At 36.3% G+C, this 27,965-nt stretch overlaps 1 protein-coding gene across 2 annotated transcripts in view; it reads left to right on the plus strand.

The window, feature by feature from the left end:
• LOC149812134 (alpha/beta hydrolase domain-containing protein WAV2-like) overlaps positions 1–27,965 on the plus strand; it is a 50,751-nt gene that overhangs the window by 14,994 nt on the left and 7,792 nt on the right. For both annotated transcript variants that reach the window (XM_089992647.1, XM_089992646.1), the window contains exons 2-5: positions 11,521–11,556; positions 11,662–11,740; positions 11,853–11,907; positions 12,021–12,137. In XM_089992647.1, the coding sequence (XP_089848773.1) occupies positions 11,521–11,556; positions 11,662–11,740; positions 11,853–11,907; positions 12,021–12,137 (287 nt within the window). The remainder of the gene's footprint in view (positions 1–11,520; positions 11,557–11,661; positions 11,741–11,852; positions 11,908–12,020; positions 12,138–27,965) is intronic.

A 27,965-nucleotide genomic window follows, 5' to 3' on the forward strand; every position in this document is an offset into this window, starting at 1 on the left:
CAGAGTAGCAATTAATTTTAACTCAGAAGAGGATGACAGAAAAACTCCATTATTAAGAGTACGCTTTAGGTATCTTACGACACGTAAGACGACACTCATATGAATAGAAGTTGGTGCATGCTGAAACTGACTTGCCGTATGCACTGCATGTGAGATATCTGGTCTGGTAATACTCAGGTACATCAACGATCCTAAACCATACAAGTTGTCTGTAGGGAGTAGGATCGGAGAGAAGAACACCATCATCAATCTTCATTTTAGCTCCTACTGTAGCAGGAGTTTCACAAACTTTATCATCTGTAATATCTGACCTGTCAATAATCTCAGATGCAAGCTTAGTTTGAGACAAAAAATACCCTCTATGAGAGTATGCAACCTCAATACCCAATAAATAAGTTAAAAAACCCAAGTCAGACATTTCAAACTTATCCTTTAAAATCGATTTTATGCTTTTAATCCCTTTAGAATCGCTTTCGGTTATAAGCATGTCATCCACATATAGAAGTAGAATAACAATCCCTGCATTAGATTTTCTAACAAACAAAGCAGTATCAGTAAAACAAGATAAAAAACTATTTTCTAACATTACGGAGTTAAACCTATCATACCAAGCCTTGGGGGCTTGTTTCAAACCATAAAGTGCCTTTCGAAGGCGAAACAATTTTCCTTTAGGAGACTCCATTCCAGGAGGAACATCCATATACACTTATTCGTTTAGATCTTTGTTTAAAAATGCATTCTTAACATCCATTTGATAGATGTTCCTTTTGTTTATTGAGGCAACGATTATAAGACATCAGACGGTGACCATTCGAACTACCGGGGCGAAGGTCTCTTCATAATCAATCCCATATTCTTGACTATATCCTTTTGCAACTAAACGGGCCTTGTATCTCTCGAGGGACCCATCACTCTTAGTCTTAACCTTAAACACCCATCTGCACCCTATTGCTTTCTTATCTTTAGGGAGGTCTTGAAATTCCCATGTCTTTGCTCTCCTTAGAGCTTCAAGTTCATTTACCATAGCGACTATCTATTCCGGACATTTTCGTGCTTCCTCGAAGTTTATAGGTTCTATGTAAGAGTGAATGACGCTTAGACAAACTCTATATTTAGGTGAAAAAGACTCATATGAGATGAACCTAGAGGGGGGTTTTCTCTATCTTTCGTTCCTACGAAGGTTTTCCTCACTTTGAGTAGTCCCACTAGCATCATCATATCTTTCGAGGGCACTTCTGAAAGTATTCCTATCTCTATGAGTGTAGGTTATGGGATTTCTATGCGGTTCTTCATTGACATGTTGATGAAACGTTGGGGGCACAAAATTGGTTTCAGTATTACTTGAGTCATTTTGATTTGACTCATCATCACTAGTATCATCATCTTCAGTCAACAGATCAAACAGAAAAGAATAGTCTATATTCTTGTCATTAGATTTAAATTTTTCGAAACCACTGATATTTTCCAAGAAGCTTACATTTCTGGAAACATATAGTTTATCATTTTTAATATCATAACAACGAAAACCTTTTTGAGTTTCGGAATAACCAATAAAGGCACAAGGAATGGCCTTGGGGGAGAGTTTGTCATTTTTATCAGTAAGGACAAAACATTTACATCAAAAAACCCTTAACCTGCTATAATCAGGTTCTTTTTCATATAATTTTTCAAATGGGGAAACCTTGTTCAAGTTTTTTGATGTGAGTCTATTTATGAGATAGACTGATGTAAGGGTTGCCTCAGCCCAGAGTCTTTTCGGAATATTTTGTGAAATGAGCAAAGTTCGTGTTGTTTCAATAATATGCCTATGTTTTCGTTCAGCCAACCCATTTTGTTGTGGGGTTTTAGGACAAGACTTTTGATGTAGAATACCATGATTTTTAAGATAACTTTTGAATTCATTGAAAAGATATTCGCCACCCGAATCGGTTCTAAGAATTTTTAAACTTCCATTGAATTGATTTAAAATCATCATATGAAATGTTTTAAAAATCGAGAAAACTTCATGTTTATGTTTAAGAAAATATATCCAACTAAATCTAGTGTAATCGTTCACAAAGATAACATAGTATGAGAAACCTTCTTTAGATATCACCGGAGCCGGACCCCATACATCGGAGTGAACAATTTCAAAAGATTTTGTTGTAAACATGGTGTTCCATCCGCCGTTGAGACAAAAGATGGAAGAGAATTTTTAGAAAAATCAGAAAGAAAACAAGAACTTGGAGTCATGTGAAATGAAGCACCGGAATCTAGGAGCCAAGATGTCTTACCGAGAGAAGAGGAGGATGACATAGCGGCTCCGGAAATGCCTCCTTTGAGAAGAGGTTGAAGAGCATCCACAATTTGTTGAAGGGAAAGGGGCTCATTTGATGAAGAAGGTTGTTCCTCTGGTTGGAATGCCATAGCCGCGGCAAGAATTTTCTATTTGGGGCAAATGGGTTTGATATGCCCGGGTTCTTTACAAAAATGGCAAGTTAATTTGCTATAGTCTCTTTGGCCATATCGATCATTTCCTTCTTGTCCTTGATTTTTGAAATGAGGAGGTTTGTAGGCCTTCATATTATTCCCGGGTCTTGACACAACATTAATCGTTTCATAATCATTTTGAGAAGGTGCAGCAAGAATGCTAGGATTATTTTTACTAATCCCCATACGGGTTTCCTCACCACTTAGCTTAGTGATAACATTTTCAATGGAGGGAGATGTGAAGGCGGATAGAAGAGAGGAGCGAATTTGCTCAAATTCGGGTCTAACACCATTTAGAAATTTGAAGAATCGATCTTCCTCTAGTTGTTTGTGTCTTAACTCGATTGCTTCTCCGCTCCATTTTGGTTCGAGCATAGCAAGCTCGTCCCAAATAGATGATAGTTCGGCAAAATATTCCCGAATAAACAAATTGTTTTGTTGAATGGTCAAAGTCTTCTTTTGGAGGTAATATTTGTGAGATAAGTCCCTTGAAGTATACATTTTTTCAAGGTACAACCAAGCCTCAGAGGCCTTTTTAAACTTAATGATGTTGGCGTTGATCTTGGTTTCAACGGATGAAAAAATCCAAGACAAGATTTTGAAGTTCTTCATTTCCCACTCATCATGCCTTTTGGAATAATCTTCTAGGGCCTTTTGTCTATCTTCACCTTCAAGAATCTTTATATCCCCTTTTTCTATGATTGTAAGTTTGGGTTCGGGTTCCGATATTGAACCTTGAACGTACCCCCAAAGACCTTTTCCTTTGATATGAGCTTCCATATTGCCGGCCCAAACATGGTAGTTCGAACCACTAAGTTTAAAACCAAGGGAGAAGTGAGAGTCTTTTTCACCCATTAGAGAGGGAAAATAACGCGTACCTCAAATGATTTTCAAACATTTCTTGACAAAAGATGCTTCTAAAATATTGCCCGAAGGAGATGATTCACTTCAAAACTTCAATAACTTGAAGGCACGTTTTTCGAGGCACTTCAAAAGTGAAGAGATGCACGATCCTCCTTCTTCAACGAGGCTCTGATACCATGTAAAAGTATCTCCAAACAAGATACTAAGATCAAGACCTTAATATTCTTGATAATAAACCCAGCACACATGCACAATAAGAATACTTTAGAACACTTGTGCACAAAAGCACAACTCACAAATGCACAAAGGCATAAAAAATATTGGAATCACTTTATTGAGCACTTGGGATTTGACTCAAAGCCATAAGGAATACAAGAGGGGGAAGCCCCTATTTATAAGGGAGAAAAGGAGCAACATAGGGGGCTCCCAAGAGAGTTGTTGGGAGCCCCCAACGGTCACATATGTGACCGTTGGAGGCTCCCCAACGACTCTTTGAGGAGCCTCCCTATGTGGCAAAAAAAAAAGAAAAAAACAAAAAAGAAAAAAGAAAAAAGAAAAAGAAAAAAAGAAAAGGAAAAAGCAAAGTTACAAGCATATTCCAAAATGGAATATGCGTAAAACAAGAATTTATAGAAATACCCTTTTGGGTGAATAAGAAAATATATATATTTATATAAATATATATAGATATATATACATATATACATAGTATATATGTATATATATCTATATAGATATGAATATAAATATATATGAGATTACAAATATTGATACATAATTTAACACTAGCATCCTTCACCAGAAACTCAGTTCTCAAGATGGAGATCTATATGAGAATCCTACAAAATGTCGTAGCATAATAGGCATGTTGCAATATCTTACTTTCACTAGACCCGATATTGTTTACTCAGTAAATCAAGTCTCTCAGTTCATGCATGAGCCGTGTGAAGGACATATGGAAGCAGTTAAACGGATACTTCGGTACTTGAAGGGAATGGTTGGAGATGGCCTTTTGTATAGAAAAAGGACAAATGAGCAAAATGAATATGAAATTATTGTCTATACTGATGCAGACTGGGCGGGAGATCCAGATGAACGCAGATCCGTATCCGGCTGTGTGTTTGTTGGGATGAATTTGGTATCCTGGAGTAATAAGAAACAAAAGGCTGCTACTAGATCAAGTACAAAAGCCTGAGTATAGGTCAATGGCAGCCGCTATTGCTGAAGCTACCTTGGTTAGGCACTTACTGACAGAAGTGGGAGAATCGATCTCTCGATCCCTCCTTTTATGTGATAATCAAAGTGTCATCAATATGTCCTTTAATCCCATTTATCACAGTCGTGCCAAATACATCGAAATAGATAAACATTTTGTGAGACAAAAGGTAGAAGAGGAGATTGAGACTAAATTTGTACGGACTACTGATCAAGTGGTTGATATATTCACAAAAGGATTGACTAAAGACAGGTTTTGGATGTTAAAAGGCAAGTTGTTCATGGTTCAAAACCATGCACAACTTGAGAGAGGGTGAAAAGACGTGTTTGGGTCACGGGTCAGGTCCAGACTCATGATCGTGATCATGTGTTATATTCCTTCATTAATGGGACATGTGTTATTGTATTCTGTTGTAAAAAGGTATTTTGGTACCCTAAAATCTTTGTATTAGTAATAGCATTTAATGAAAGGTTCAGCAGCCGATTCCTTGATTGAGGAATTTGGTTTTCTCTGCAGCTCCTTCTCTCTCTCTGTTCTTCACCCTTCACACACGATGAAACTCTGGTTTTGTAAAATCTAACAGGTAGCACCCTTTGTGACCTTGTGGACCTTAGAGGAAGGTGCTACTAATGATTTCTTTGTGGATCTGAATGTGGAAAGGACAGTAAGTAGACATGCAAGTAACATTATAGTTGATAATAAACTAGAGACGAGAAAGATGCTTGTGTCTGGGATTGACCCTATCAAAGCAAGAACAAGAAAAGGGCACGAAGAAGAAGATGAGAGGAAGCACAAGAAAACTTCATTAGCTTGAAAATGAATGAGTTATACAACAATAAAAGAGTCTCATCTTTCCTCACAACATACCCAAATATAGACTAAAATAAACCTATTACTTTGACTCTACAACAATATTGACAAGAACGCTCTTATAAATAATGAAAATGCACATGAGGGGTATTACCCCACATTTGTGGTACACAATATTACATTTCTCAATTCTCCCCCTCAATTTTTGATGATGCTAAAGGAATCATCCCAAGTTTGAAGAGGAATGTTTTAAAGTGAGATAGAACAAGACTCTCTGTGAACACATCTGCAACTTGCTCTTTGGAATACACATGCTTAAGCTAGATAATTCCATCCTCATATGCCTTTCTTGTAACGTGACAAACTATCACAATATGCTTTGTCCTCATGCAATTATGGATTATTTGTAATATGAATGACACTCATGTTGTCACAATACAAGGGGGTTCTTCCATATATCTAGAAACTCAAACTCTCTCAATAGCCATCTAATCCATATGATTTCAACCTTTACTTGAGTCATGGCTCTATACTCAAGTCTCAACTGTGGATAGAGCCACTCTTAGTTGTTTCTTAATCTTCCATAAGATTAATGAGCTTCCTAGAAATACAGGAACCCTGTGGTAGAAAGTCTATCCTGAGTAGATCTTCTAAAGTCTACATCACAATATATTCTAAGCTCAGTAGAGGTTGATGACGAAAAAAAATACCAAAGTGCATAGTATCTCTCACATATCTATTGATCCTCAACACTGTAAAAAGGTGAACTGATCGAGATGAACGCACAAAAGGACTCACAACATGAACTACATAAGAGATATCTGGCTTAGTTATATCAAGTATATCAAACTCCCAACTAGTTACCTGTACACATTTGGATCATCCAATTCCTCACCATCAGAAGATCTCAATTTCATATTTGGTTCAATAAGAGAATCTACTTTTTTCGTATCATCAACTAATCTAGCCTTTGTCACATGCTCAAATGCATATTTGTGCTGAGACAAATAAAACCCTTGTTTCAAATATGCTGCCTCAAGACTAAAGATGTACTTCAAGTTCCCCAAGCTCTTCATCTCAAACACTTTTGCCAACCTCTTCTTAGTATCTTCAAATTTCTAAGCATTATCACCTGTGATGATCATATCATCTACATATAAGTATGCACTTCCCTCGATAAGATGAATATACAAACAAGGCTAGATCATGATAAGTCTGCTCAAAATCCAAAGACCTGCCGGTTAAATTGAGCTTCTCAAACTAAACTTGTGGAGCTTTTTTGAGTCCATGCAATGCTCTATTATCTTCAATTTGTGTATTCTTCTTAGAATCATAATAGCCCTATGGGAGCTTTATATATACCTCTTCATTCAAGGCTCCATTTATAAAAGCATTCTTCACATCCAATTGTTACAAATTCTAGTGTCTCATAACAGCTACAACCAGAAGCATTGTTGTTAGCATTGTTACGAATCAGCTTGAATCACCCGATTCATATCATATCGGCCAAAAATCGATTCAAAAATCGGTATCAGACCTATTTTTTAGTATTTTAAAAACGGTTAAGAATAGTTTTAAATATTGTTAATCTTTTAAATAGTATTTAGTATTTATTAACACGCCATTTACTGGTTAATGGGCTAATGAAGCTCGATTTGGTTCAGAATTGAAATCAGTCGATTCTTTGAATCGTTTTGAAAATTAATTCAGCCCCGATACTGATTTTGACATTAGTCAAAAGAGTCCTATTGGTCATCATATGAGTCATAAATGTAAAGGTCTCAGCATAATCAAATCTCAAACTGTTGACTATATCATTTTTGTCACTAGTCTAACTCTCAATCAATCCATCAGCCTTTGTTTTTATTTTATTGAACCATTTGCATCCAACCACTTTTTTTTTTCCAAATAGAAGTTTCACCAAGTCCCAGACTTTCATCTTCTTTAGCGCATTTAGTTCCTTAGCCATTGCCTGCTGCTTCTACATAAGAGTTAGGCTCAACATAGGAATGAATTAAGGCCAAATATGCATGATGTTTTGGAGAAAATGATTCATAGGACAAAATGAGTAGGGAGAACATAAATTCAAGTACTATGACTTATCTGAGGAGGAGTATGCGTAAGATCTTGAATTGCGTATTCAAAATTAGTTGGAAGGGATTCAAGATTTGCCTCTAAGATCTCAACTTCTTGCTCAATCTCATCTATGAAAGGTATATTAGGAACACCCTCTGGTCTCCTAGCATAAGTTTAACCAAACCTATTATTAAGGGTTTGAAACTCAATCTGGACATTAGTATTCTTATCAACACTTTCTTCCATTGAGAACGCCACCAAAAGTGAAAAACTAACCTCATTCTTCTTCTCATCTTTAAGCTAAAAAAATATGGTATATGCTTAAGAAAGACTATATGTCTAGAGATCCAAATCTTTTTACAAACCGGATCATAACTTTTGTAACCTTTTTCCCATCAGGGAAACCCAAGAAACAACACTTTACAACTTGAGAAGAAAGTTTATCTTTATAGTGCTCAAGTTAAAAAAAAATGATGCAACCAAATATTTTCAATAATTTATAATCGGGTGCAACACCGTACAACTTTTGATAAGGAGATGTATCTTTAAGAACTTTAGATGACATGCGATTAATTTGATAAATTGTCATACACACAACCTTAGCCCAGCAGATTTTAGGCAAATTACTAGAAAATAAGAAAGCCATGGTAGTTTTCAAGATATGCCTATCCTTCCTCTTCACAACTCCATTATGCTCAGGAGTATATGAACATGACTTTTGGTGAACAATCTTTTTAATACAGTTTTCACAAACTCAACCAATAGGAATAATTCTTTCCATCACGCTTAATTGGGATAACTTGAACAGTTTCATTCTTCGTATGCCAATTACCCCAAACTACACTTACCAAAAAGCCCAAATATAATGCCAACACTATTGTACACAATGCACAAAATGGTATATCAAGGGCTTCAAGAATTACAACTATTAAGAGAATACTGATATTAAAACCATTCAAGAACGACCTCTACACCCTTCAAAATGGTCAACTACAACCAAGAACAACACAATATATGTATCAGATGCTAGGAATAGTAATATGCTGCATTAACATGCACCCACAACTAGGGCTGGCAAACGAACCAAGCAGCTCGGTTCGGCTCGTTCATATAGTTGGCGAGCCAAGCCATGAGCAGCTCGTTTAGCTTAAATGAGTTGTTTTGAACACAGGGTGTTACGCTTGGGAGAGCTCGTATAAAATTTTTTATGTATAATGTAAATTTTAAGTGTAATATATTAAAAGGTGAATGCATAAAATATATATATAAAGAGAAGGATAAATAAAAAATCTATACATAAAATATGAACTATTAAGTGTAAAAATATAAAAGTATATATTCTATGTATAAATAATATGGAATGCTTTTACGTGAGCCAGCTCGTGTTCAAACTCATCGCATTTAGGGATGAGCCGAGCTTGAGCCTGGCTTAGTTAAACACAAACACAAGTCGAGACATGATCTCAATCCACTGGTAAACAAGTTGAGCCCAAACATGTCCTGTTCGGTTTGTTTACCAGCTCTACCCACAACAATCCAATTGTGATGCAATGTTAAAAACACTATTACTGCCCCTAAATGAGCCACCAAAAACTCATCAAAACTCCTTCAAAACACCAAATCGAGTCACTAAATTACTTTTAATAAATCCCTTACTCAAAACAACCTAAAGCCATGCATTCTTTGCCATTTAAAAATCCACCGATTTGGACGAAACCACCAAAATCCCAAAATCTGGTCACTATTCACCACTATTTTCAGAAAATATTAAAAATATCATAGAAATTCCAATATGACTGATCGAGGTGATTATTGATTTGTTGGACTCCTAAAATCAAGCACTATCAGAATCTTACCTCACTCAAAGTAGCCTCACTTAGTTGTAGTGACAATGATGTTAGTAGCTTGGCACAAACTTCGAGGCAGGACCGAGAATGGAGCCTCTTTCCTTTCCCTCCAAATAACAAATCCCTAGTCAGTCTTGGCTCAGATGTGGATTTGATACCATATCAACACAAGAGCAAGAAACAACACAAAGAAGAGATGAGAGGAAGAATGAGATAACTTCATTAGCTTGAAAATGAATGAGTTACAACAATAAGGGAACGTTTGGAAGTGAGAAAAAGGTAGGAAAAGTGAAGGTAAGAAAGAAAAAGTACAGATTTTCCGATCGTTCCAAATGAGAGAAAAATTTTCTCTGATAGAGTTTTTCTAGAAAATACAATTTTTGATAGGAAACATTCCTCCACTTGGCAGGGGTGGAGGAATGTTTCCTACCAAGAGAAAATGTTGATTTAACACACTCTCTCTCTACCATGGCTCTCTCTCTCTCTCTTTCTCCTCTTCTTCTCCACCCTCCCCTTCATCTCTCAATCTTAGACAACACCTCTTAGAGGTATACGACCACCCATCTCTCTCTCATCCTATTTTGATTTGTTGTTGTTTCAGGGTATCTGATCAATTGTGGATCGTCTCGATCGGTCTTCTCCAACGACCTAAGATGTACACCGGACTTCAGCTATATCAATAGGGGCTCTCCCATGTCCCTAAAACGCCCAAACCCTCTGCCCAAAAGTCGTGTTTCGCCTTCCCCGACCCGTTCATTTCTGCTATTGAATTGATACGTTTGGAGACTTCAGTATATGATTTGAAATACTCGTGAACAAGGGTTAACATTTTTTATGTTATATTTTATTAATATAAGGCATTCGTGTAATTGATTAAAACTTGCTTTGTTGTCGTTGTTTTATCTTTAATAACCAACGAAATCTAGATGAAGTGGTTATGTTGGATGGTGTTTTATCAGTTTTTTGAGGTTTGAATCTTCTACTCAACCTAGAAAAAGTATAGCTGTGATGGATGTTATCATAACCTATTCTATGTCATTTAGAAATTGTTGTTTTTTCTGCGTTGTTCAACCACCGACCATGTCCTGAGGCTGAGACGCAAGAGGCAGCAGCTAGGGGTGGCAAAACCTGACACGACCCACCAACCCGCCTCTTAGGCGGGTTCAGGTTTGGCTTAAACTAACTTGTTTAATAAACGGGTCGACCCACCTAACTTGTTTATTAAACGGGTCGGGTTCGTGTTTGGGGTATGCCAACCCGCCAAGCCGGTTGACCCGTTTAATAAACGGGTTAGGCAGGTGGGTCAACCCGTTTACCCGACCCGCCCGCCAACCCGTTTATTAAACGGGTTGGCGGGTCGTGTCGAGTTACCCGTTTAATAAACGGGTCGGGTTCGTGTTTGCCACAGCCGACCCGTTTATTAAACGGGTCGGGTTCGGGTTGAGGTATGCTGACCCGCCAACCTGCCGGGTCGACACACCAACCTGCCGGGTCAACCCACCAACCCGACCCGATTGCCACCCCTAGCAGCAGCCATGGTGGAGAAGTTGCTCGCCCAACCCCCCCCCCCCCCCCCCCTCGTCTCTCTCATTTTTCTAACATTTTCCATTTGATTTTTCTCATGCTACACAAACAAGTGAATTTTTTTCATTTAGAAAAATTATCATATCAAAACTTCTCACTGGTAAAATTTTCTTTTCCTATGAGAATTTTTCTTGCTTCCAAACGTGCCCTAAAAGAGAGTCTTCTCTTAGAACCTGGGTCCAGACCCGGTACCATCATCTCAAGTCAGGTTTGGATCTGGTTTCACATGGGTCTGAACCAAACCCGACCCATTGACATCCCTACCTATATGTAGTGCCATGTTCAAGCATTTAATTGGAAGGAGCCCTAGTTCACTGTATATGTATGCTTCTTTGCATTGACCAATTATGTTCCTTGATCTTATGTAAAGTTTTTTTTTTAATTATGTTTTATCTTTATTTTTTTGGGGATTAAGTTTTTCTTATGTTCTTTGCTCTCGTTGTGGGAAAAAGATTACCCTTTTATTTGCATGTGACTAGCGATTCTTTTGTTTATTTTTCTGAATCATGCCTCCATACTTTCCATTTTATGTGCTTTCCTCTTCTTTTTCAATAGTTTCCTGAGCATGTGGTACATCCTGTTAACTTTGTAATGCATGCCTAGTATCTTGTCTCTCGAGTACCTCCTGAGCTTGGAACAATGCTGTTTTTGCAGGTCCAACACTTCTTTTTTTCCAAGAAAATGCTGGCAGTATCCTGTGGGACTACACATGCATAAATTTCTATAATTTGCTTGTTTAAGTTGAGATTTGCTGATTTTGGTTCTTGCAGAAAGGCCTTTACCATTTTCCTGCAGATATTGCTCATCGTCTTGAGTACATTCGCATTATGCTGCAAAGATTGCAATGTAATGTGTTCATGCTGTCATATAGAGGGTATGCATTGGTCTTCATACCAAAAAGCTAATTTTAGGTCTTTTGCTTTTAGCTTTCAATTCTTGTTCCCTTTTCAGAAAATAATATTGCCATGTCTTTATGTACATGTTAGATATGGAGCAAGTGATGGCTATCCTTCTCAGCAGGGTATTATTAAGGATGCTCAGGTTTGATTCTCCTGTCCATGCCTTACCCAACAATAATATGTTGCTTTTTGTTGGCTCTGGGTTTTTAATGAATTTGGTTGAAATTTGTTTAATTAATAAATGTTTTCTACCAGGCAGCATTGGATTATCTAACTGAGCGAACTGACATTGACACATCTAAGATCATTGTGTTTGGAAGATCTCTTGGAGGTGCTGTTGGAGCAGCTCTAACAAGAAACAATACTGATAAGGTGCCCACAGTTTTTTCTTTTTTTCTTTTTGCTTATTTTCTGCGTGAGTCAGAAGCTTGTATGTGGTGTTAGTGTTTTAAAGGTCTGAGCCTATACAAACAGCACTTAAAGCACTGGCTTCAAAGTTACTTGATAAGAAAAAAATTCTTCATTTTTCATGGAATATTTCTAGACTCAGGCTGTTCAATTCATGATCAATGACTTCTTTTCTTTGATATCTTTGGTTACTTCAAGTGTCCTGGCGAGTGTCAAAGTTTATTTTCATTTTAAATGCATGATTGTTTTCCAGAAAACTATTTTGATCACCCGTCATTGTATTTGCTTTTTAATGTAACTAGAGTGAACTGGATGGTTTAGACCATATTATCTGATCCTCTATTTGAATTTGTGATTGTGACCCATGACCAGGTCTATTGCAACAGATTGGGGTTTCACTTAGTGCTAGTAATCATTGTTTGATATAACTGGATCTTTGGGTATTTGTGTCCTTCCTATGGTGACTACCTTTTCTGGTTGCATATCTTATGAACTGAAAAACCTGTCAAAATGAATGGAACTTGAATATGTCATTGCTTTTGCCAGCTGATAGTTTGATGGGGAGAATCTTTTCTCTCATATATCACTTTTAGTTCATGGGCATTGCTTCTGCAAAAAAAGGCTTTAGAACATATATGTATGTCGGACAGACATTTTAGACCAACATTAGTACTAGGGAAAAAACATTCTGTGTCAAATTATGAGAACATTGCTGTTTTGATAGATTTATGATCAAATGATATTCAAAATTTTGTTTGTGGTTTTATATTGGTAAGAGCTTATGCAAATCAGTTTTTATCTTTGCAGTTCCAAATTCCTATCTGTGGCACCTGTCTTAAAACATGAAGATATTAGTCTGCATCAGTACAACTTCAAGAACATGCACATTTCAATTCACTTGTAGGAACGTGCCTCATTGCCTGTAATTTTGAATATAACTTATTTTCTTTTTTGTTGAATGAAGTAATGCAGATTCAATAGCATCATTTGGGTGCGGTAAAAAATAATTTCTGTGTTTGACCATGTAGTCTTCCAGTTAGAACCATGGTAGTCTTTGCATTGGAGTGTTGATTGTAAGAAAATGGAATCCTCAAACAAACTTCAAATGCTTCTTCACGAATAAGCTCTCTCAAGAACCATAAAGGTTCATACACAAAGCAAACACTTAAGAACCACCAGGGTTCACACACAAAATACTCAAAAGAGAGATTCCAAATGAAAAAGTGAAGAATATATTTCATTCAAGTGGGACAAAACCCACACAAAAAGTATTAGAATACAATGGGGTTGTGAAAGTGTCTTCAAAAAGACACTATGATCAAGACACGATGTTCTTGATGGAAAACAAGTGCACAAATGCACAATAAGAACACTTAGAACACTTGTGCACGAAGGCACAACCCTTAATATCTCACAAATGCACTAAGGCATAAAAAAAGAATGAAAAACTTTATTAGATCACACTTAAGCTTTGACCTAAAGCTCTACAAATTACAAGGGGAGAACCCCTATTTATAATCCACATAAAGGAGCCTTGGAGGGGCTCCATTCATAGACGTTGGAGGGGCCCAACGTCTATTTGAGTGGGCCCCCAAGGTACCTTTTGGTACAAGAAAGAAAAAGTAAAAGAAAAAAGAAAGAAAATAAAAAGAAAATAAAAATTACAATCACATTCACGAAAATAAATGTGCGTAAAACTGAAGAAATGATTAAACTACCCCTATGGCTAAAATAAGGAAATATATATATATATATATATATATATATATATATATATATATATATATATATATATATATATATATTATATATAAGTGGATAGATACATATACATTTATATCATATATGTATATGTATCATCCTTTATATATATAAAATATATAAGATAACAAGATTTCGGTAATATAATTTAACCCCCCCCCCTCAAACTTAGGGCAAGATGACCGAAAGTTTGCCAAGAAGAAAGTTGAAACGCGGAGCACACAACGCTTTGGTGAAGAAGTCTGTTGACTGATATTCTGAAGTTACATATGGAAGATCAATGTTTTTCAGATATGCTTCACGAACATACTGACAGTCCATTTCAATGTGTTTCGTACGCTCATGAAATGTGTGATTTTTGGCAATATAAATTGCACTCTTGTTATCACAGCAAAGCTTGGTGGGCCCTTTTACATTAATCCCCATATCTTCTAATAGTTGATGAATCCACATAATTTCCATGGTAGTCGTTGTCATGGCTTGATATTCAGCTTTGGTAGAAGATAAAGACACTTTTTTGTTGCTTCTTACATCTCCATGAGATCAACGAGTCTCATAAAAACACACAAAAATCGGTGGTGGAGTGACGGTTATTTGGGTCACCTCCTCAGTTTAATTTTAATTCAGAGGAAGAGGATAAGAATATTCTCTTATTTAATGTACCCTTTATGTATCTGATGATCCGTAAAATGACACTCATGTGAACATATATTGGTGCATGCTGAAACTGACTTGTAGTATGAACTGCATGAGAGATATCTGGTCTAGTAATACTTAGATACATCAATGATCCCACAAGCTGTTTATAGGGAGTGTGATTTGTGAGGGGAATGCCATCATCAATTTTCATTTTGGCTCCTACTATAGCAGGAGTTTCACAAACTTTATTATCAGTAATATCAGACTTATCAAGAATCTCAGAGGCAAGCTTAGTTTGAGATAAAAAATACCCTCTATGAGAGTATGCCACTTCAATACCCAGAAAATAGGTTAGAAATCCCAAATCAGGCATTTCAAATGTATTTTTTAAAATTGATTTTATGCTTTTAACTCCTTTAGTATCACTTCCAGTTATTAGCATATCATCCACATACAAAGGTAGAATGACTATCCTTGCATTGATTTTTCTAACAAACAGAGCAGTGTCAGTGAAATAGGATAAGAAACCATTTTCTAGCATTACATAATTAAATCTATCATGCTAAGCCTTGGGGGCTTGTTTTAAACCATAAACTGCTTTTCGAAAATGAAACATTTTTCTTTTGGAAGTCTTCATTCCTAGCGAAGCATTCATATATACTTCTTCATTTAGATCACCATTTAAAAAGGCGTTTTTAACATCCTGTTGAAAGTTGTAAGCTCACATTCCATCGCTTTTAACCATTCATCATTCTTTTTGGCTTCTTCAAAGTTTCTGGGTTCTACATAGGAGTGAATGACGCTAAGACAAGTTCTATGTTTAGGTGTAAAAGAATCATATGAGATGAACCTAGAAGGCACATTTCTATTTCTCTCAGTTCTTCGTAGGTTTTCTTCATTTGTTGAAGTGGAGCCACTAGGTTCATTGTATTTTTCAATTGCACTTCTAAAATTGTTTCTGTCTCTATGAGTATATGTTATAGGATCTCTCGGTGCTCTTTCATCACTGTGTTGGTAGGTAGATGGATGGAAGGAAATATTTTCCTCATCTTCATTATCATCATTATAAATGAGTTCATCATCACTATCATCATCTTTCGCTAACAGCTCAACTAAAAAGGAATAATCCATATTTTCTTTATAAGATTCATTTTTCTCAAAACTATTAACATTTTCCAGAAAAATCACATTTTTGGAAACATATAACTTATCATTCTTAACATCATAACATCAAAACCCTTTTTGAGTTTCAGAATATCCAAGAAAAGCACATGCAATGGCTTTCGGTGAGAACTTGTCGTTCTTGTCAGTAAGGACAAAGCATTTGCAACCGAAAATTCTCAACCGACTATAGTCAGGTTCTTTGGTATACAACATTTCGAAAGGCAAGATTTTGTTCAAATTTGTAGATGGTAGTCGATTTATAAGATAGACAGATGTTAAAGCAGCTTCGACTCAAAAACTTTTTGGGATGTTTTGAGAAATAAGAAGGGTTCGAGTTGTCTCTAATATATGTCTATTCTTTCTTTCGGTTAATCCATTTTGCTGAGGAGTTTTTGGACAAGATCTTTGAAAAAGAATACCATGACTTTCAAGATAAATTTTGAATTCACTTAAAAGGTATTCTTCCCCAGAGTCAGTTCTAAAAATTTTTAGGTTTTCATTAAATTGTTTTTTAATCATCATATGATAGGTTTTCAAAGTCGAAAAAATTTCATATTTGTGCTTAAGAAAAAATATCCAACAATATCTTGTGTAGTCGTCAAAAAAAATTACATAATACGCAAAATCCCCTTTTGATAAAACTGGTATCGGTCCCTATTTCAAAAGGTTTTGTTGTAAACATAGATCTTTGACAAAAGATATCTTTTTCATTTTCCCAAGAATACAATCGTTACAAGTGAAATCACTTTTACATAGGTGTTAAACAAAAGGTAAATAGGAAATTTTTACAACATTTGGATGTCGAAGTCTCTTGTGCCATACATTAATATCCTTTTGTTGGACAACATTACAAAAAGGGTTCTTTGGAATTTGAAGGGAATCGACATAGTATAGATCTCCTTTCCTAGAGCCTTCCCTAATCAACCTCCCGAACCAGTGATCCTGTATCCAACATTTGTTAGATGAAAATTTTATATCACACCCATGATCCGAGAGTTGAGAAACCAAAAACAAGTTTAAGTTTAATTTTGGTATAAATCTAATTTTTGGGATAAAGAACTCTTGTTTTTCAAAATTTCCAATTCCTTTTACTTTAAAAGATGTTCCATCCGCGGTTGAAACAAAGGATGTTAAGAGATTGTTTGAGTATTCGGAAAATGTACTAATACTTGGGGACATATGAAATGAAGCGCCTGAATCTAAAAGCCAAGAGGTCTTACCGGGAGGTGAAGAGGTTGACATGGCGGTTCCGAAAATTGCCCATTTGAGAAGAGGTTGAAGTGCATCCACAATTTGTTGTAACGAGAGGGCTCAATTTGAAGATGACGAGCACTCTTCTTTTTGAGGTTGGGATGTGGTAGCCATAGCTAGCAACTTCTTCCACTTTGGACAAATTGGCTTGATGTGCCCCAGTTCCTTACAAAAGTGGCACACAAGTCGGTTCCTTACAAAAGTGGTATACAAGCTTGCTATAATCTCTCTTTCCGCCTTGACCACTTGTACCTTGGCTTTGATTCTTAAAGTGAGGAGGCTTGTAGGTTCTTAAGTTGTTCTTCGATCTTGAGACGACATTAACATCACTTTCTTCATGGTTTGAAGGTGTTGCTAGAACACTTGAGTTATTTTTGCTTATGCCCATACGAGTTTCTTCCCCACTTAGTTTTGTAATTACATCTTCAAGAGAGGGGGAAGTGAAAGAGGATATAAGAGATGATCTAATTTTTTGAATTCGGGCCTAAGCTCATTCAAAAAGTTAAAAAAACGATCATCTTCTAATTGTTTATGCCTAAGTTCAATAGCCTCTCCACTCTATTTGGGCTCAAGCATAGCAAGCTCATCCCAAATAGACGATAATTTCACGAAATACTCTCTAATAGTCATTTCGTTTTGTTGAAGGGTCAAGCCCTTTTTTTGAAGATAATACTTGTGGGACAAATCTCTTGAGGTGTACATCTTTTCAAGGTATTCCCACGCTTGAGAGGTTTTCTTGAACTCGATGATGTTGGCATTAATCCTTGTCTCAACGGATGAGAAAATCCATGATAGGATTTTGAAATTCCTCATCTCCCATTCTTCATGTCTTTTACTATAGTCTTCAAGAGCTTTGGCTCTTTCTTCTCCTTCAAGGATCTTTATTTCTTCTTGTTCCATCAATGTGATTTTAGGCTCCGGTTTCGGAATCGAGCCTTGGACATAGCTCCAAAGCCCTTTTCCTTTAATATGGGCCTCCATGTTTCTGGCCCAAACGTGATAATTGGAACCATTAAGTTTAAAACCAAGAGAGAAATGAAAATCTTTTTCACCCATTAGAGAGGAGAAATGAGAGAAAGAGATACGTACCACAAAAGAATTTTAGATCTTTCTTGTGTCAAAGAGGCTTCTAAAATATTGGATGAAGAGAAGAGTCCACGCCAATCACCAAAATTTTGAGGGCACACTTTTCGAGGCACAAAAAACATGAGGAACCACACGATCTTATTTCTTCAACCTTGCTCTGATACCATGTGAAAGTATCTTCAAAAAGACACCATGATCAAGACACAATGTTCTTGATGGAAAACAAGTGCACAAATGGACAATAAGAACACTTAGAATACTTGTGCACATAGGTACAACCCACAATATCTCACAAATGCACTAAGGCATAAAAAAAAATGAAAAACTTTATTAGATCACACTTAAGCTTTAACCCAAAGCTCTACAAATTACAAGGGGAGAACCCCTATTTATAATCCACATAAAGAAGCGTTGGAGGGGCTCCACTCATAGACATTGGAGACCGTTGGAGGGGCCAAACGTCTATTTGAGTGGGCCCCCCAAGGTACCTTTTGGTACAAGAAAGAAAAAGTAAAATAAAAAAGAAAGAAAAGAAAAAGAAAAGAAAAATTACAATCACATTCACGAAAATGAATGTGCATAAAACTGAAGAAATGACTAAACTACCCCTATTGCTAAAATAAGAAAATATATATTTTATATATATAAGTGGATAGATACATATACATATATATCATATATGTATATGTATCATCCTTTATATATATATAATATATAAGATAACAAGATTTCAGTAATATGATTTAACATGGGGTAACACCCCATATTTATACATGAAATGAGATGGCAAAGGAGAGTCGTTGGACACTCCAATGGCTCTAAATAGAGCTGTTGGAGTGTTCAACGACTCTCGATAGCTTTTGCTTTTTGATTTTGTCAAAAAGCAAAAGGTCTATGCTATGTCCAAAACTGAAAAATAATAGCTTTTGCTTTTTGACTTAGTCAAAAAACAAAAGGTCTATGCTAATTCCAAAACTGAAAAATAAACTAAAAGTAAAAAATCTAACTAACCTATGCTATTGTAACTAAACTGGAAAAAAAAAGTTTACATATTATGGGATATTTACATATGAGATTCTCTATGAGATTACAAATTTTAACACTTCCCCTCAAACTTACGGTTGAACCGAAAGTTTGTCCAAGAGAAAGTGAAATCGAGGAGTAACGAGTGGTTTGGTAAAGAAATCTGTCAGTTGAAATTCTGAGTAGACATACGGAAGATCAATGGTGCCTTGTTAGGAATTCTTTACGTACATAGTGGCAGTCCATTTCGATATACTTGGTTCGTTCGTGGAATGTCCGATTGCTGGCAATGTAAATGAAACTTTTGTTGTCACAACATAGCTGTGATGCAATTGTACTTGTAACACCCATATCATGAAGTAGTCGTCTCAATCAGACCACTTTCATGGTGGTGGTAGCCATGGCTCTATACTCGGCTTCAGAGACCTTCTGTTGCTTCTTACACCTCCATGAGATCAATGACTCTCTAAGGAACACACACAGTCTAGTAGTTGAGTGTCGATCATTTGGATCTCCTCCCAAATTTGCATCAGTATAAACAATTAATTCTAGTGTGAAAGAAACAGACAAAAACAATCCTCTAAAAATGAAAGTTTTAATATATCTAATAATGTGTAACACAACTCCCATATGAACAGAAGTGGGATCATGTTGGAATTGACTTGTGTGAATAACATGTGCAAAGTCAGGTCTCTTAATGGAGAGGTAAGACAATGCCCCAACAAGTTGCCTATAAGGTGTTGGGTTCTCAAGAGGTTTCCCATCGTCAATTTTCATTTTGATGTTCACAACTTCAGGAGTATCAACATGTTTGTCATTTGTGATTCCTAACATGTCAATAATAGCAAGAGCAAATTTAGATTGAGTTAGTAAATAACCTCTAGGAGAATAAACTATTTCAATACCAAGAAAATCTTTTAAAAAACCTAAATCACTCATTTCAAAGTTGTTTTTGAGAAATTTTTTGATATTGTCAACTCCTTGTTTATCACTTCCCATGATGATCATGTCGTCCACATAGAGAAGAAGAATGATGATCTCTGCATTAGATTTTTTAATAAACAAAGTTGTGTCAGTAAGACAATATTTAAAGCCAAAATCAAGCATATCCTTACTGAATTTTTCATACCAAGCCTTTGGGGCTTGCTTAAGACCATATAATGCTTTATGTAACCGAAGAACTTTTCCTTGAGGAACTTCAATGCCAGGAGTTCGGCTAGACTTCTATCGAGAAATGCATTCTTGACATCCATTTGAAAGATATGTCATTTTTTTTATGGAGGCAAAGGCTATTAGAGTTCTTACGGTGATCATTCTAACGACTGGTGCAAAGGTTTCTTCGTAGTTTATTCCATATTCTTGTGAATAGCCTTTGGCGACTAGTCAAACTTTAAAACATTCAAGAGTGTCATCACTCTTAGTTTTAACTTTGTATACCTATCGACATCCTATGGGCTTTTTTCCAAGTAGAATATCTTGAATAGTCCACGTGTTTGCCTTTTTCAAGGCATTTAACTCGGCTGTCATAGCTTCGACCCATTCTGAATGTTCTTTTGTTGTAATATAGTTTAAAGGTTCTATATAGGAGTGCAATAGGGCAATATATGCTTGCTGTTTTGGTGAAAAAGATTCATAGGATACAAATTTTCTGGGCACTTTTGACACCCTAGAGGATTTTCTGGTTTCTATTTGATCTCGTGCTTTAATATATTTTTCTAGAGCACAAGGTTGCTCTAGATTTCCTCGCCTGAAGTATTAAATGCAATCTGGATGAGATGTTTCAATATTGATTATACTATTTTGATCTTCTTGATCAACTTCTTTTTCATTAATTTTCGGAACTAAGTCCAACAAGGAGTATTCATCAACCTCTCTAGGGTTTTTAGTTTCAAAGAAACTTTCGTTTTCTAAGAAAGATACATTTCGTGATAGATATAACTTCTTAGTTCTGAGATCAAGGCAACTATAGCCTTTCTGATTGCTTGCATAACTAAGGAATGCACAAGGAATGATCCGAAGGGAAAGCATGTCATTTTTGTTGGAGAAAACAAAACATTTGCAACCAAATACTCTTAATCACGAATAATCTGAAGTTTGTTTAAAAAGTTTTTCAACAGGTGATACATTTTTTAACAAGGATGATGGCATTCTATTAATGAAATGTTTTGTGGTTAGCGTAGCTTTGGCCCAAATTTTTTTAAGAACTTGATGAGTAATGAGCAGAGTTCTTGTTGTTTTTATAATTTGTCTATGTTTTCGTTCTGTTAAGCCATTTTGCTGTGAAGTATATGGGCATGACTTTTGATATAAAATTCCATGTAGATTTAAATAATCGCTAAATTCTTTTGATAAATACTCTCCCCCTGAATCAGTGCAAAATATAGAGATATCATTCTTAAATTGGTTCTTAACCAGTTTATGAAATATTTGAAAATGTAAAATACTTCGGATTTATGTTTGAGAAAATAAATCTAGGTATGTCTTGTAAAATCATCTACAAAAATGTAGTATGAAAACCCTCCTTTTGATATGACAGGTGCAAGACCCCATACATCCGAATGTACTAACTCAAGAGGCCGAAATGAGATAAAATTTCTTTCTTGAAAGGGTAATCTCTTCATTTTTTCAAGAATACATTTTTCATATTTAAATTTTTCAGAATTACAAAAGTTTTTCATATTTGGAAAAAACTGAATTTTGGATATGTTAGGATGACCAAGTCTCTTGTGCCATAAATCCAAGTTCATTTTCTGAACATTACAACAAAACGTATTATTGAGAATTTCAAAAAAATCCATGTAGTATAGGCCTCTTTCTCTATGGCCTTCCCCAATCAGCTTTCCTAACTGATGATCTTACACTTGACAACCACGAGAAGAGAAGGAAACATTATATTCATGGTCAAATAATTGAGAAACAAATAAGAGATTGAGGTTCAATTTTGGAATATATCTAATTTGAGAAGTTTTTTCAAAATTCCCTATTGCTTTAATTTCTAGTGATGTTCCTATTAGAGCACGTGTGTGTTTAATTATTAAAGTTATAGATGGATATTGGATCTGGTTTTGGATCCCTTGTTATATTATATCTTAAATGTATACCATGTTGTAAATACCCATTAGATATAAGGGTATTCTTGTAAAGCGTATTAGGGCACTCTTTTTTATTTTAATAACATTGAATCATGTCCCGTATAGTGTGGGCGATTTTCTCCAAGGCAGTTTCACTTTCTCCTCTCCCTTTTCTTCTTTCTAATTGCAGCAAGAGCTGGTGATTATCTTCCTCAATTTCTGACATGGTATCAGAGCAGATCTGATCCCAAGGGCTGATTTTATTCTAGAAGGCGTGTCCTCAGAGACTTTCGTCTTCCAAGTTATCTTTCTCTGTCCTAATCTTTCTTTTTTTTAGTTTTCTTTTCTCTATCTCAAATCTCCCTTTTCGTCCCTAATCTCATATTGGAAATCGGTTTCTACATCTTCTCTTCTTGTTTTGCTGGCATCATCCTTTCTACATCTGCATATTTTTTGCACATTTTGTGTTTCTTTCTTTCTACCTCTGATGTCAAAAAAAAGAGGAAAATGTTTAATTGATCAGATCTGCGTCTGCCCTTCCTTTTCTCTTTAATCTGCAACAGATCTGTGTTCTTATCCCTTTTTTTTATCTACACTCTTTTCTTCCTGGGTCTGTTCCTTTTCTTTATACATTCAGATGTTTGTTTTATTGCATTATAATTAAATCGAATCATATTCAGATCTGTGTTCTTATCCCTTTTTGATCTACACTCTTTTCTTCCTGTGTCTATTCCTCTTCTTTATATATTCTTTTATTGATTTTGTTGTAAGTCGACAGTATCATAAAGTGGCTTCCACGCTATATTGCATTCTTTCACGCCATATTACATTTGCTGTGTGTGTCTCTCATTTTGAATCCTTTTGCAGCCCTATAGTCTGAATTTGCTTATACAAATCAGATTTAATATTTTATCCCCAAAAAAAAAGGTATTAATATCGGGGGGAAAGTTAAAGTCTTTTGAGAACAAGAACTGCATAGAACTATACACACAGCCTGCCTCTTTTGGTTGATTTACTATACACACAGCCTGCCTCCTTTGGTTAATTTATCCGACTTTCTTTTGTCAATCATGGATTCTTCCTCTCAAAATTGTCTTTCCTCTAATTTCCTTGGTCAACTCATTTCTGAAAAACTTACCACTTCCAACTTCTTGACTTTGAAAAGACAGATTCTACCTTTCATTAAGAGTCAGGGTCTCTCTGGACACCTGAATGGATCAATCATAGCCCCACTAGAGTATGTTGAACAGGAAATTAAGGATGGAAATGGAGTTGGCAAGTGCCAAATCCTAAGTATGAGGCCTGGATGAAGCGCGACCAAGCAGTCGTTGCATATATTACCTCTACTCTCTCTCAAGAGGTGTTGGTTGCTATTCCTGATGAATGTTCAGCGAAAGACTTATGAGATAAGTTAGTGAAGACATATTCCTAGATATCAGAGGCTAGAATATCTTTCCTTCAACGTGATTTTCAACTACTTACCAAGGGATCTATGTCAATCATTGAATATCTGAATCAGGTCAAGAATATCATTGATCAATTGGCGGTTGTTGGATATGAAGTGGAAGATAAGGACAAAGTTAGACAAACATTGAATGGGCTGGGCCAAAATTCCATGTGTTATCAACTTCTTTATTATGTAAGTCAGTCCTTCCATCTTTTGAAGATTTACAAGGGAAACTACTTTAGTATGAGATGACTTTAAAAGGGATGTCACATGTGACTGGTGGTCAGGTTCTTGCCACAGGAGTTTCTTTTGGACGTAGTGATGGTGGTTTTGGTAGAGGCAGAGGACAAGGAAGAGGTACTACAGGTGGTCGTGGGTTACTGCTAACTCCAAATGTTGCATCGGTCTTCAGTGCTAAGAATATTCCTACTTGTTACTTATGCAATAAGCGTGGACACATAAAAGCAAACTGTTGGCACAATCCCCAAAATGAAGGAAAGTTTCAGAGGGGAGAGAGTTCGACAGTACGAAAGGAGAATTCGTCTAAACTAGGTGGAGATGTTAAGAAACTCCTTTTGGCTACTCTATCAGAGCTTGATTTGAAGCGTGACGATAAAGGAATATGATACATCGATTCAGGAGCAGCCACACATGTCACAGGTAATGTGGGTAAGTTCTCTGCATTGACTCCTTATTTTGGTAAAGGTAGCATTGTTACTGGAGATGGATCTCATCATCCTATCGCTCATGTTGGAAATGTTATTGTTCTTCTGTTTAGTTCTTCAAGTCTTCAACTTTCTAATGTCCTACATGCTCCAAATATTAAGAAAAATATTGTCTCAGTTTCCAAACTTGTTGACTATACAAATTCTTCTGTTTAATTCACTCCATCTTCTGTTTAATTCACTCCATCTTCTGTTTATGTCAAGGACCTACAAACGAAGGAGGCGCTCGCTAAGGGAGAGCGACGTGTAAACATGTACGCCTTTCAAGAGGATCCTTTTACTTATGTTCGTTCAGCCTTGAAGCAACCTTCTCAGTTTACATAGTCTCAAAATGTCTGTGTCTTGAGTTTGGATGAATGTAATAAGCCAAATCTTTGGCATTCATGCCTTGGTCATTGTAGTCGGGTTTTTGTTGAAAGGCTTGTGTTTAATGGTCTTCTTCCTGAGTCTGTTTTAAATTCCAAGTCGGATAATAAAAAATGTTCACGTTGTCAATTATGTAAGAGTCATGTTTTGCCTTTTTATTCAATAAATGAGAGAGCTTCAAGGCCTTTTGAAATTGTTTGTTCCGATGTGTGGGGACCTGCTCCTGAATCCTCTCATTCTGGCGGTAGATATTATGTTATTTTCATTGATAATTTCTCACGTTTCACATGGATATACTTCATGAAAAATAAATCTGAAGTCTTTCATATTTTCTGTCGTTTTCAGAGTTTTGTTAGAAATCATTTCTTTTGTAATATTTTACATTTTCAATATGATGGTGGGAGAGAATATTACTCTCGGGACTTTGTCAACTATCTCCAAGATAATGGAATTAAGCGTAGAGTGTCTTGCCCACATACGCCTCAATAAAATGGCATTGCAGAAAGAAAGCATTGTCATATTGTTGAAAGTGCTATAAGCATGATACATGGAAGTAGTCTCCCAATGAGCCTATGGACTGAAGCTTTTCATTTAGTTGTCCATATTATAAGTTGCTTGCCCATGATTTTTTTGGACAACAAATCCCCACATTTTGTTTTATTTGGAAAGCATCCTATCTATGATGATCTACGGGCATTTGGTTGTGTATGCTATGTTCATATTGATGCCTTCTTGCATAATAAGTTTCAGGCCAAAGCAACAAAGTGCAAGTTTGTTGGATACGCGGATGATTACAAGGGTTACTGGTGCTATGATTCAGCCAGTAGACGAATTAAAGTCTCCAAAAATATTGTTTTTGATGAAAATGAATTTGGAAATGAAGAAGATGCTTTTACTAAGCCCGAGACTGATACACTCTTCTATGATCCATGACTCAGCATAAGTATTTTTTCTGGAGTTGGCGATGAAAGCTCTCACTCTTGTGTACAGGAGCCACCACAACATCTTGAGGTAGAAAATCAGACTTTCACAAATGTCAATAAGTTTACTGGTCATGTTTATACAAGAGGAGAAAGAGTCACATTTTTCTCTGAAGATACAGGGCAAGGTCTTCTTCTTTTTCAGCTGACTGTGACCCAATTAATCCCATCCCAGAAGCACCATCTGTCAGACGGACAAAAAGAGTTTGTCATCCCATCGAGAGATGGGTCAGCTATAACAATTTTACCTTGGATTTTCAATTATTTTTATCTCAAATTGAGAAGGAATGTGAGCGTATCAATTTTCATCGAGCTATCAACTCTAAAAAATGGATTCAGGCCATGAATAAAGAAATGAAGGCATTGTATCAATGTCAGACTTGGACGATAGTTCCTAGACCTTCAGATAAGAATGTTGTCGGGTCTCGATGGGTATACAAAATCAAATACAAACCAGATGGGAGTGTGGAACGATACAAAGCACGCCTTGTAGCAAAGGATTCACACAAAAGTTTGGGCAGGACTATGATGAAACTTTTAGTCCTGTTGTGAAAATGGAAACGATTCATATTATGCTATCATTGGTTGTCCTTCATGAATGGGGGATGAGTCAATTAGACGTAAAGAATGCCTTTCTTCATAGACACTTGAAGGAAGAAGTTTACATGGAGCAACCGCTAGGATATACTGAGGGAAATCCTAAAGACTATGGTTGCAAATTGGAGAGAGCTCTCTATGGCATGAAACAAGCATTTCGGTCTTGGTTTGAAAGCTTCTCTTTAGAGATTCAAAAGCATGGCTTCCATCGATCTCAGTTGGACCATTCCCTTTTTATCTTCCAAGGTATGAGAATTACTACATTTTTGTTGATATATGTTGATGATATAGTCATTACATGGAGTAGTGCAAGTCATATTCAACAAATTAAAGATCTCTTGAGTCAAAGATTCAAAATGAAGGATCTTGGGGACCTTCGATATTTCCTTGGAGTAGAAGTGAATAAACGAGACGAGGGGCTGACCTTGACTTAACACAAATACACGATGGATTTGTTGGAAAAAGGTTGGGATAAAGGACTGTAAACCCTTAGCCACCCCGAGTGTGCTTAATCAAAAATTAAGTACGTAGGATGGGGAGTTGTATCATGATCCAATAAAGTATCGGAGTCTAGTGGGAATGTTACAATACATGACTTTCACTAAACCTGATATCACATATTCAGTTAATCAAGTCTCTTAATTCATGCATGAGCCAAGAACGGGGCATATGGAAGCAATGAAGTGAATATTAAGATACCTAAAGGGCACTATTGGGGATGGGCTCTTATATTCCAAAAGTCACTATCAGAAGCCCTTCCATAACATGTGTTTATACCTATGTCACATGGGTGCGGGTACGACACGGGTGCAGCGCAATTTAAAATTTTTTGGATACGGGGACTCGGCTATATATATAGTCACTGTGACTTGTGACTGTGCACACAGCACAGTCACTGTGACTGTGCACACAACACAGTCTGTTTATATATATATATATATATATATATATATATATATATATATATATATATATATATATATATATATATATATATATATATATATATATATATATATATATATATATATATATAATCATTTTTTAAAGTTTTTTACCTTAAAAATGGACGAATATAGACTCGGTCAACGTTGATCGAGTCCAAAATGTGGACAGACTCGACCCCGGTGCGTTGACCGTGTCTAGCCCGTGTCCGAAGCTGCACCCGTGTCGGGGCGGGTGCGTCGAACCCCTAGCCGAGTCCGTGTGACATAGGTTTATACAGATGTAGACTGGGCAGGGGATCCAGATGATAGAAGGTCAGTTTCAGGGCATTGTGTCTTTATTGGACCTAACCTTGTCTCATGGAGTGGCAGAAAGCAGAAGGCAATGGCTCGGTCTATTACAGAAGCTGAATACAGGGCAATGGCTGCTGCTACAACAGAGGTATCATGGATTAGACATATGTTGACAGGGCTATAAGAGTCGATTTCTAATTGTATCCTTTTATGTGACAATCAAAGTGCCATTCAGATTTCCCTCAATCCCATACATCATGGCAAAACCAAGCACATTGAAATTGATCAACATTTCATTCGACAAAAGATTGAAGATGGAGAAATTGAGCCCCATTATGTCCGAACAGAAGATCAAATTACAGATTTGCTTACTAAAGGGTTCACGAAATGTCGATTCTGGTTTTTGAAAAGCAAGTTGTCCATGGTGCAGCACCATGCACAACT

The sequence above is a fragment of the Nuphar pumila genome, chromosome 17 (genome assembly GCF_984573655.1).
Source record: "Nuphar pumila chromosome 17, dmNupPumi1.hap1.1, whole genome shotgun sequence".
Lineage (NCBI taxonomy): Eukaryota > Viridiplantae > Streptophyta > Magnoliopsida > Nymphaeales > Nymphaeaceae > Nuphar > Nuphar pumila.